This window comes from Colletotrichum gloeosporioides, assembly GCF_011800055.1.
Source record: "Colletotrichum gloeosporioides strain Lc1 chromosome Unknown consensus_7, whole genome shotgun sequence".
Taxonomy (NCBI): domain Eukaryota; kingdom Fungi; phylum Ascomycota; class Sordariomycetes; order Glomerellales; family Glomerellaceae; genus Colletotrichum; species Colletotrichum gloeosporioides.
The window spans coordinates 1,551,263-1,562,507 of record NW_025544652.1 but is presented as its reverse complement, the minus strand read 5'-3'; the positions used below and the strand labels follow the sequence as shown (position 1 = coordinate 1,562,507).

General features: G+C 53.3%; 3 protein-coding genes across 3 annotated transcripts; 1 reads left to right on the top strand and 2 right to left on the bottom strand.

Annotated features, from left to right (window-relative positions):
* Positions 1-2,440: 2,440 nt before the first annotated feature.
* GCG54_00001817 (GPI ethanolamine phosphate transferase 1) lies at positions 2,441-5,920 on the bottom strand (the record flags this gene model as incomplete). The annotated part of the gene is made up of 7 exons (XM_045401921.1): positions 2,441-3,243; positions 3,294-3,402; positions 3,457-3,592; positions 3,647-3,834; positions 3,885-5,440; positions 5,500-5,708; positions 5,910-5,920. 7 exons carry the CDS (start codon positions 5,918-5,920, stop codon positions 2,441-2,443), a joined length of 3,012 nt encoding a protein of 1,003 aa, XP_045270650.1.
* Positions 5,921-6,610: 690 nt separating this feature from the next.
* GCG54_00001816 (Monopolin complex subunit pcs1) lies at positions 6,611-8,355 on the bottom strand (the record flags this gene model as incomplete). The annotated part of the gene is made up of 4 exons (XM_045401920.1): positions 6,611-6,796; positions 6,857-7,038; positions 7,102-7,494; positions 7,563-8,355. The coding sequence occupies 4 exons, from the start codon at positions 8,353-8,355 to the stop codon at positions 6,611-6,613; spliced, it is 1,554 nt and encodes a 517-aa protein (XP_045270649.1).
* Positions 8,356-9,234: 879 nt separating this feature from the next.
* GCG54_00001815 (Protein MSP1) lies at positions 9,235-10,691 on the top strand (the record flags this gene model as incomplete). Its single annotated transcript, XM_045401919.1, has 4 exons — positions 9,235-9,348; positions 9,383-9,698; positions 9,757-10,129; positions 10,184-10,691. The coding sequence occupies 4 exons, from the start codon at positions 9,235-9,237 to the stop codon at positions 10,689-10,691; spliced, it is 1,311 nt and encodes a 436-aa protein (XP_045270648.1).
* Positions 10,692-11,245: the final 554 nt, after the last annotated feature.

The window sequence follows — 11,245 nt, the reverse complement described above, 5'->3', positions numbered from 1 at the left end:
TCCGCGCCCACATATACCCTGCATGACCAATGCCAACCTCTCTGAACGCCGCCGCCAGCAGCCTAGCTTCCTATTGTCGATTCTATTGCTTGCTGACGCCGAGGCGATGGATACGCGGGTGGGTGTGCCAGCCTGGCCGACATTCGCCTATGGCGCTGTACATGGGGATGGAAATAAAATAAAAATTAAATGCGCTTGAAGGGAACCGCTTGGCAGGCATGTGAGACTTCTCAACGGCGCGCGCTGCTGGAAGGATTCTGACGCCTCCCCACGCTGCGCAACCCGGGACCTGGCGAAAATGCGGTCGTAGTGCAGAAAGACATCCCGACTGCAAGTCTGTTTTGTGAGAGTGTGTGTGTATGCCATGAAGCGTGAAGTGAAGTCGGGAACATTACCAGTATGGACGCTGGACCCTATCTTGTCTCTCTCTCTCTTGCCAGTACAGAATATCCGTATTGCGGAACAGGTCACCCAAAATCTATTACATGCCACTGGTCGCCATATCATGCATGCATCCATGTTAGATATGGGAATGAACCCACCCTTTCGACTCCTTCCCGGCTTTCCTACTTCTTCTTAATATGCTCCTTGCTCCTCTTGGCTGCAGTCGGCGCAATCTGCATTATCTGGGGTAAAGGGTCATCGGGGATCGAACGGTGTGGGAGGTGCAGTACTTTACGCGGTCCGTTGGATCGGGGATGTGCTCCGAAACGGCTTGGTCCGCGCATGTATTTCCCGTTTGGGTAAGGACCACGCCATGCCTCGACGTGATTCTGATTATCCCCGGTGGTCCCAAGATGTTGCCGAGAAAAGCATATGATCAAGACTGAGCCTGGCTTCCTCGACGGCTGCGCTGGTTCAAAGAGCAGATCGGCTTGCCGATATTTCCCGTCGGTGTACACCGTTTCTCTGGCTGTTTTAACGCCCAGCGTGCCGGATCATGCGGAGGGCACTGCCCACCTGGTGAAGCTGTTCCTTGAAGTTCATCCCGGTGTGTTCTTGATCAGCTCATGTGCTTTTTTGGGGTAGGCGCGCGCGCGCTCATGTCGCATTTGGGCAAGGGACGCGATGCAACCCGTTGATGGCTGGCACCGAAACCCAAGGCTCTCTGCGCATGGGAATTGGCAGAAATGCACAGATCCGTTAGAGGGTTGACTGGGAAGATCGACCTGCCGCATGGAACGACCTGGCTCACGACAGACGGCTTTCAAACGTCAATAATGACTTTGCTTAGAGATGCCGCCCCATGAATCAAATTTGGTGGCGGGAAATCTGCCGATGTTAGTCTTGGGATGAATGGGGATTGGAGTAGCCCTCCGAATCTGACCCCGCGCTCTCCTCGCCGTCGGGAGCTAGGATCTTACTCCACCTGCCTACTCTCCTTTTTTTTTTTTTTTTTTTTTTTTTTTTTTTTTTTTNCCTCCCCCCCTTTTTTTTTTTTTTTTTTTTTTTTTTTTGCTTTTGTTGGTGTTCTGGGATGCATAGAGCCAGGATAGATAGGTTGGTGGGGCGTCGTGACTTTGGCAAGGTCACCTCGTCTCATCATCACCACTGGCTTACTTGTACAAGCGCAGGAGTAGGGATGCAAGAAGTATTGAACGCACTTCGTCAAGCCTGAGATGAAACTCGAACCTTCAAAATGAAATCATTGAACGCTGTCAACTCGACTGTACAGCACTGTTAGACCCAAGTCATTTTTGGCTCTGATAGACCACCTGTTCGCACCCCAACATTCCTCAGCTCCCATCTCGCCGCACCATATGATCGATTCTGATAGCTTCGAAGGGACATGCGTTCTACCCATTTATCTCTGCTCTAATTCTCTCAACGTCTTCCAGATGTAAAAGGACATGATGCTTAGAAAGCACGCCTACCGCAGGACGAACGCTGTCTTCACCTTCGTTCCAGATCAGTGGCCGTTGACCACCAGAGACCAGCACGGCGTCTTCCAAGACCAATGAGCCTTCGTCGTCGTCATGAGTCACTTTGCTGCCAGGCACGTTGTACCCTTCCCTTCCTTACCCAGCGGCCCCCCTCCTCCTTAGCAAGCTCAGCCCGAGGCTTGTGGAAATGGTTCCGGTTCATTTTCATACCTCGACGCAAGTCGTCCCAGTAGTTGTCGATCAGTAGTTCTTCTAAGTGCGATCTTGTCGCTTGCCAACTGCGTGAACAGAAATGCCGAGGTTGCAGGTATCATGACCAGGATCGGACGACGTAGAAACAACGCAGGTGAGAAATGCACAAATGAGATTCGGTGGTAACATGGCGAGACGGAACGGCCGGCAGCTTGAACGCACCCCGGATTTTGTTTTGTCACACAAGAATGCCGTTACAAGGAATATCAGGCTATAGTTCCTCGATTACGCAACTTATGCTAGTCGTATATGCGTGGTGTATCGTTTCCAATCAACGCTGCGGATCACTACGATCTCACCGATACTTAAGACACTTGACCGTTGGCCAGAGGAGCCTCGGTATAAACTAAACTCGCCGTCCCATTTTCTTTTTGTTCATGTCTCCCCTGACGACCCTCCACTTCGACGTCACCAATGAAGAGCGCGCTAACTCCCTCCAATGATGCCACAAAGAGGCACAGCACGTTCGCAATCACAAAGTGGCTAATGGTGGATCCGATCTCCAACCATGAGCCTTCGTCCTTGACGACCCAGAAAAAGTAGAGGGTAAGTACGTCGCTGATGGCCATTACAACCATGAATAGAGACGAGGGAGCAACACCTAGCCGGGCATTGAGGATTCCGAGGTTCGCCGAGATGAGGGCAAAGGGAATCATGAGCTTGAGGATGAGAAGTATCCCTTGAGAAAAAGGGTCAAATATCGGAATCAGACGGTACACAGCATCCAGACTGAAGGAGGAGACAGATGCTACGTTGCCTGTGCTGAAGAAAGCCGATTGCAGGAGGACGAAGAAGAACAGGGCCACTCGTGCGTCTGCCAAAGTAAGAGCTCTGAAGACCGGCTGTGGTACGCTCTGCGACTTGGCGGCGCTTCCGTTAGATGTGGGTTGCCGATGTTCATTGGCAGCGTCGACGAAGACGAAGATGCGGTGTTCAAGACTAACCCATGCAACCAACAGAATGCTAAAGGTCACGTAAAAAAGACCTTCGTAAGAGAGGGTGAGAATTACAAATGACGGAGCACAGGTCAGAAACAAGCTCATAAGACGATGCAAGTAGTGGTTGTTAGGCTGCAACCGGTACGTGAGAGGCATGAGGAGGGATACAACTAGACAACTCGTCAGCGCATTGATAATAGGTGGCAGACAGACGCCTCACCCAAGACAATCCATCCCACAATCTGGTTTCCTCGCGGAAGCCCGAGTTTTGCTTGAAGAGACAGAGCGCTGGACCGCGTGACTACGATTGCTAGGAGGATCAAGCCAACCTGGCAGTCTCTCGTTAGATTGGGATCAATATATAGTCGGGGAGATTAGCTTACTTGAATACCTGTCAGTGCCCTCGCGATTGGCAGCGCTTGGCCGACTACTTTGCCCGTAGACGACCTAGCGAGCAACACGTCCTCCCAGACAAGATATGCTAGACCTATGGAAGCCATGATGACTCCTCCTGCCACGCTGCCAACAAGTCAGTGTGCGATGTTCAATCTCGGGCCGGATTTGAAAACATACATGAGAGAGACATCCTCCACCTTCATAGCCGGGAGCAACGTGAACGTGCTCATGGCAAGGCATGACATGAACCATGTGGCGGACAGGGACGCATTAGCCTGAAGGAAGTCCAAGCCCCATGTAACCGGCCACAAAGAGCCGAGAATATAGATGACCGTGAGAATCTCCCGATGAATGTATCCCAAAGCCTGTCAACTGTCAGTATTTTTCTAAGTTAACTGGTGTGAAGCTTGCTTACCAACGAAACGATGACACATATGTAAAGGGCACCATTCAGGAGAAAAGAAACAGCACTGGGGCCAGTCTGGATATGCCCAAACAGGACCTGACGGCCTTCTACGAGAGAGCCACGTCGGGCCCAGACCTCCTCCCAGAAAATAATGGGGAAGAAAGCGTACGCATAGTACGTAAGCGGGGAGTGAGATATAATGAAGGAAGCATAAAGAGCAGCAAGAAGTGAGCTGAACATCGTTATGCTCAGCAATGTTCGTGAAGCGGGGCGATTGCCACGCAGAACATGAAGATCAATGACGATGGTCATCGCGAATGCCATCCAGCCCAAGTAGCCGATAGTGATGAGCGTACGGAGAAAAAGCCAGTCATAAGTCTGCAGATATCTTAGACCTTCAAGTGTAATCTTCATGAGGGCAGCCGACTCCTCAATTGCCTCCTCGTGATTCCCAGCTTCAATCAATCGGCGTATGTCCGCCACTCGGCACTGTGGACTAAGGCCTGCCTCACTCAAGGGGTGGAATGGCCTGTAACGCAGCTCCGTGGTCTTCTTGCGCTCTTCCTTGACCCGGTACATCTCGAGGATCTCCCGGGCATTGACCAGAGCTGCTTCAGCCTTATCCTCGATGGTCGAGGAGACATAGGACAGTGGTATCTCGCCGACCGAATTCGCTGGGAACTCGACGCCAACAAGATATGCCATCAAGGCAGCTACATCGGCCTGTGCGACATCGTGCCTCTTGACATGGTCCAAATGCCAGTCAGAAGAATATTCGTCATGTCCGGGAGCTGTTGCGTTGGAAGCAAGCACCGGTGGGGCAATGCCTGAGCCCCATGTGATTAAGGGGGTACGCGTGTTGTTTGGATGGCCATCGCCATGGCTGCCCCAGTCACTCATGCCGTGGTCAGCTGTGAACACGAAGGCAGTGCGGTCGTCAGCGTAGAAGCCCTCGATCAACTCGGTGATTTCCTTAACGCCTTGGTCGACAACTTGGATGTTTCTCAAGTACTCCTTCGAATACGGCCGGTATGAATGGCCGGAGGTATCCAAGCCAAGAAGATGGAGGAAGAACACAATCTTGTCCTGACGCAAGGCCGCGTTCAATGTTTCGTTCATGGCAGCCTCGGCAAAGAAGCCCTTGACATGATCAAAAACCCAGTAGTCTAGCTCCAGCGCATCCGAGCTGAAGTCCTCGAACTCATGTCCGTAGGTATAGGAGTCGACGCGGCCAGGGACGGCTCCCGTCTCGAACATGGGGAGGATGTCGGGTGAGCCCCAGCTCCAGGTATGTCTGCTCCGGTTGAAGACGCTGTCAAAGTTGACTGGATTGAGCTTCCAGCCAGTCGCAACGGCGGAGACATCCTCGTACAGACCAGCAATGAGGGCGACATGGCCTGGGCGAGATTCGGTCGGTACGCGCGTGTGTGATACACCGAAAGTGCCATGCTCGAGAACGCGGGATCGCAGGAATGGGGCCAGAGGCTTTGGTTCCAAGTCTTCCTCAGTCTTAGGGTAGGGGTCGGGGAAAGACTGGAAGGCTTTGTCGGCTCGCAGACCGTCTCCTGCATCTCTCAGTCAGAGAAGTCGGGTCAAGCTAGGCCTGGATTGAATGGGTGCATACCGACGAAGAGAACAAGGCGATCAGCGGGGGGTTTTACACCGGCGGGGCGTTCAATCGGAACGAGTTGCATGCCCGAAACGATTGGACTGACAAAGTAAATGTCGAAGATGGAGTAGATGTACACGACGTGGAAGACGAGCGCGACGGCAAGGAAGCCGGCGCGAGAAAAGACGGCCATGGTGAAGAAGGCGGCGAAACGGTGGTATCGGCTGAAGTCGTTCCCCTCTTCGTCAGCCCGGCTCACAGCGAGCGATGACACCTAGTATCAAGGGTTGATACCCTTGATGGTGAAAATGGCGGATGCTTTCAGGTCGAGTCGAGTTAAAGAAGACAGTCGGGAAGCGTCACTTCACAGACTGGAAGACTGGAGAACGAGAGCTGCAAAGAGAGAGAGGGCGCTTTCAACTCACGGCTTGCGCATGGCCTTTGCCTATGTTGCTGATGACGAGATGCGCAGCTGTGGGAGTGAAAGGACTCGCCCAGGGGAGGGATACACTGGAAGCCACAGTCAGTCCCACTCGTTGCATCGACGCGGAAATTATTGCTGGTCGCGACACGTCTTCAACCTCTCAGATACAACCAATTTTGGAGTTGCGGCAACGAGTGTGCAGGGGTCCAAGACGCTGCAGAGGGCTGAGACTGGTAGCTGTACGTGGCAGCTCAGTCAACTACCGGGCTTTCCATAGCACATCACAAGTAGCGGTACTAAAGCCCATCCCTGCCCGTGCCGAGAACCCCACGAGCTGGCGCGGGACACACCGGACCTGCGGCTGGGCAGCTTGAGTACAGGTTACATATCGCCTCAGCTATTACTTAGCTACCTACTGTATCTGTGCCTTATTTTAAGGTAAGCTACCTAAGGAACCTTGAGGTACCATGCCTAGTAGTGCATTACCGCCATCACCCGAAGTACCTATCCAACGGCACCTTAACACGAATTAGTCCAGACATCAAGGTGCCGTGCGGCTCTCTGGGAACGTCCTTGTCGGCGTTGCTCACCCGTCGTCTTTCCCTCCTTCTCCTCCCAAAATGAAGCAGAGTCAGTCAGGTCAGCCTGACAACCTGGGGAAGTGATCGAGCCTTCGGTATTTGTGCTCCATGTGTAACTACCTCATGCATAGTAGGCGATGATGTGCATTTTGAGCATTTCTACGACGCTTGCTACCTCCAATGGTTCAACGACGCAACTCGTATCTACCCAGGCAGTCAAGAAATACAGACCAATTCTTTGGGGGGTATCGACCAATTCCAAATGCGTCTCGTCCTTGTTATCAACTCTGGGAAATCCGATAGAACCCTGCGCAAGACAGCTCTCTCCGTAGCTTCCATTGGTCTACTCCATCAATGACTTCGTCACTCTCGAGTAGAATTTTGCCGCGTGTGGTCGAGAAAATTCAATCTCCTCCACCAGGAAGTCGGGCAACAGGTCTATAAGGTCACGGTCGCGGTTCGAATCCAGCTGAGGCTTGTACGTAAAGTGCGCTTCCTCGTAATTATCGCCTGAACTCTCGGTCTCGACCTCGAGCTTGAAGTGAAGAGCTGGAGAGATGTTAGCTTCTATGCGGAGTCGCATAAGAGCTTCAAGGCTTGATGAGTACTCACTTCCATTTCTTCCTGTCTGTATGCAGTCAAAGACTTGGCCTGTCGAGTCACGCTTGACCACCCGCACAATCAATCCAGTTAGGTCACCGTAAAGGTCCTCCTTCATTTGCGCTGTTTGCACCGCATCCGAGCTAGCCGTAGCGATAGCCCGAGCCGCTGCGGTCCCGCCTTTGATTGCACTTCCTGGTACCTTAGCAGTGGCCGCCGTGGCAGCGGCCTCTGCCGATCTGCTAGCCGCCAGTTTCGTTGACAGAGTCTTCACCTCTTGCCTCGCTCCAGAGAGAGACGCTGTCAACTCCGCGACTTTGGCCTCCAGTCCTTCGAGCTTCTTCCTATCTTGCTGTCCCTCCTTGACCAAAGCCCTTTGAGCCGCAAGATCCGCCTTCAAGTTGCCTATAAGTTCCGTTGCAGCTTGATACCATCAGCGACGAGCTTCTTCGAGAATATTCTTTAAAACTTACTGTTCGCCCGTTCTTCGCTCTCCTTTTTCAAGTTGTCGAAGTTGCGCTCAGCCGCCTTGATCCCGATGTCTCGCAAATCACGGTACTTCAGCTCCAGGCTTTCGTATTTCCTGTTCGCCTCGCCCAGTCGTCTCCGTATTTGCGGGTCTCCGCCGTCTGCGTCTGCATTACCAGCCATCCGGGCAGCGCGCTGAATAGATTGTTTTGGCGCAGGCAGATCCTCAAACTGTTCGTCTTCTTCCTTCTCTTCTTCTGTATCAATATCCATAGCCTCTGCTGGCTGAGTTTCTGGGATTTCAGAGTCTTCGTCGCGAGTCGATTTGGTCCCTGCACGGCGCCCGCGCTTGGCCGGCTGGGCAGTGGATTCGGACGCCTCTTCATTTTCGTCTCCTTTCACCAAGGCAGCCATTGCCTTTGGCCGACCCCTTGTCTTCGCGGTGACCTTCGTTGAGGGAACCACGTGTTCTTCCTCGGCGTCGGCTGTAGCATCATCGTCGTCCTCAGGCCTGGCCTTGCGCCCCCTCTTAGAAGCCTTCGGATTATCGACAACATCCCCAATCTCAGCGGCAGCAGCGGCAGCCGTTAACTTATCATTGGAACGACTCGTAGGCTTCTGCGCCGGCTTCGTGACCTTGTTCGCTGCAGGTCTTCCGCGGGGTTTCTTCGCTGGCGCCATGGGTTTGGCCTGCGAATCTTCGTTCTTCTTGATCTGCTGTGCGCTCAAGCCAGAGAGCTCGTCCGAGTCCGAATCCACAAAGGCCAACAACCTAGCTTGGTGAGCAGCTCGCGACATCCGCACCGCGATTGAGTCTTGCTTTGCACGGTTGTGGTCGCTTGCCCGCGTAAGAAGGAGACAAGGGGGTTCGGGGGCAATGGAGGCAATGGAGGCACGGGAATTACTGGTGATTGCGAAGCCGCAAGTGTTTGGTGGAAGAAACAAGGTCGTCGCATGCGTGAAGAGGTTGCGGAAATTCAGGCCTAGTCGCGAACAAGCTGCCTAAGATAGGTAGCCAGCGCGGGGGGAGGTTCTTGCTCGGGGCACCTTCTATGGGCTACCTACCCACTCACTTGCTGCCGCTTTACATTTGCCCGTGTTTTGCGGGCATTGAGAAGTAAACAAACGACTACTGGCGCGGTACCTGACCCGCCTTACTAGGTACCTACCTAAGATAGGAAGAAAGCCAGGGGGCACTTGAGGTCTATCGATAAGCCTATCGGCACCTACCTATCCGTACCAAGAGCATGTACCTAGGTACTTTCCCTCTGGGACTCGGGCACGCAGCACCACCTTACCTTAGGTAAGGTGTGCTAAGCGTGCCGTGGCGGTGGATATGCTGTCACCGGTCCTAGCGGCCCTGATGGGCTCTCCACAAAGGTGTGCCGGTGTCTGGGTTACCTTAGCCGGCATGTGGCTTGACTTTTGCTGAGGAACCGCGGCGTCTACTCGGCTGTCAGCGCCACGCTCTGCCTACATCTTTGATTTAGATGCTCTCGGCTGAAATTTCACCGACGGACACGTTTACGCCCAGGGACTCTGTTAAGATTTTGACCTGAGCCCTGTTTTACCAGCAGAACAAAAGCGGCAATTCAGATTTGAAAGGGTTACATCAGCATTGAACAGCGCATACTCGACCGAATTGACTGCATCGCTTTGGTCGCGACGCCAACCCTCATGACGAGCGACTTGGATCGCTGGATTGGTTCCGTCGGAAAGCTCCTCGGCATGGGTGAGCGAAAGAGAGGTTTGGGCGATTTTGCCCTCGACTTGCTGTTGGTGGCTGGCATGGTAAGTCATGCTATTGCTGGGCGACAGGTCGAAGAGTGCTGACGACGATGACGACGACGACGACCAGATGGCAACAGGAGTGTACCTAGCCCGCAACTTTCTTTCGTCCCTTACGAGTACTCTTGCCGATCCCGATCGAGAAAAGCATGAACAGGCGCGTCTGCAAGCCAAAGCTCACCTCGAGCGGTTACGCAAGGGAAAAGCCATCGGAAAGTCGAGCGACGACACAGGGGACGACGGCAGCGTTTCTCGACGTGGTCCCAAGCCAGAGGACTTGGTGCTCAACGAGTACGAAAACTTGATAGCTTTGGAGATGGTGGCCCCCGAGGATATCTCGGTGGGCTTTTCTGGTTAGCAGTCACCCTCGTACGGCCAAAGATGCTTACAGACATGCTGACCCTCCCACAGATATTGGTGGTCTGGAAGACATCATCGACGAGCTCAAAGAGTCTGTCATCTATCCCCTGACTATGCCTCATCTGTACTCTCATGCTGCACCGCTTCTATCTGCACCATCCGGAGTTCTCCTGTACGGCCCACCTGGTTGCGGCAAGACTATGCTCGCTAAGGCAGTTGCTCACGAGAGCGGTGCCTCATTCATCAACCTTCACATCTCCACAGTGACGGAAAAGTGGTATGGCGACTCAAACAAGTTGGTTCGAGCCGTGTTTTCTCTCGCGCGCAAGATGCAACCGGCCATCATTTTCATTGATGAAATTGATGCAGTTCTCGGAACCAGGAGAAGTGGCGAGCATGAAGCAAGCGGGATGGTGAAGGCAGAGTAAGTGGACGATGCTGACAGCTTCTTCTGTCCCAGATGACTGACGATTACCAGATTCATGACTTTGTGGGACGGTCTGACGTCCTCTAACTCTTCAGGCATGCCGGCGCGAATCGTCGTCCTTGGTGCCACCAACAGAATTCACGACATAGACGAGGCTATTCTTAGGCGTATGCCCAAGAAGTTTCCTGTATCTCTTCCCGGAAAGGAGCAGAGACGGCGAATTCTGCAACTTATCCTACAGGACACGAAGACCGACCCTGACAGCTTCAACTTGGAGTACATTGCCAAAGTTACGGCTGGCATGTCCGGCAGCGATATCAAGGAGGCGTGTCGCGACGCGGCCATGGCGCCTGTTCGTGAGTACATGAAGGAGCACCGGGCAAGCGGCAACCCAATGTCCAGCATCACACCCGAGCACATTCGCGGAATTCGGACAGAGGATTTCTTCGGCCGCAAAGGAGGTGGCCAGATCTTGATGGAAAACCATGCGAAACAATCAGCGAAGGCCTCAGGGGCATCGGCAGATGAGTATGAAGACATGGTTGAGGAGTTGGGCTAGGCAAACAAATCGGTCGGGAGCCATTGTTTTAATTCTTCCATATTTACCACGTGCACACGACTCAGAGGCATGCCGAAAATCTTCGGCGGAAATACACGCTACAGGATAAACATAAAGATGACTGCGGGCTTGGCGGTTGTCAACCCACACTATGGGAGGAAAGGGTCAGACGTCGACATTTTGAGGGGCCATTTGTACAAACACATGGTGTGCGTAAATATACTGGGGCAATGGAAGTTCATGAGCTACATGACTTGATTCCTGGGCTGATATTTCGGGACTCAACATCACGGTCAATGAGTGATTCATGCTGTTCAAGTCGTACCTAAGACGCCATTGCCCCGGTATGCTAGGGCAACCCAATAGGTGTTCAACTTCTCAGACGGCAGGCTGGACGGGAGCAGCTTCTTCGGCCCTGGCATCGGCGCCGCGGAAGATACCGTGCTCCCATGCAGCCTGCTAACCACCAATGTAAAGACGCGCATTGGCCCCTCCGCATCTCAATGCCGCCCCGCCATCGCCGACGTTCGGGGGACGTTGAGCACCGACAAATC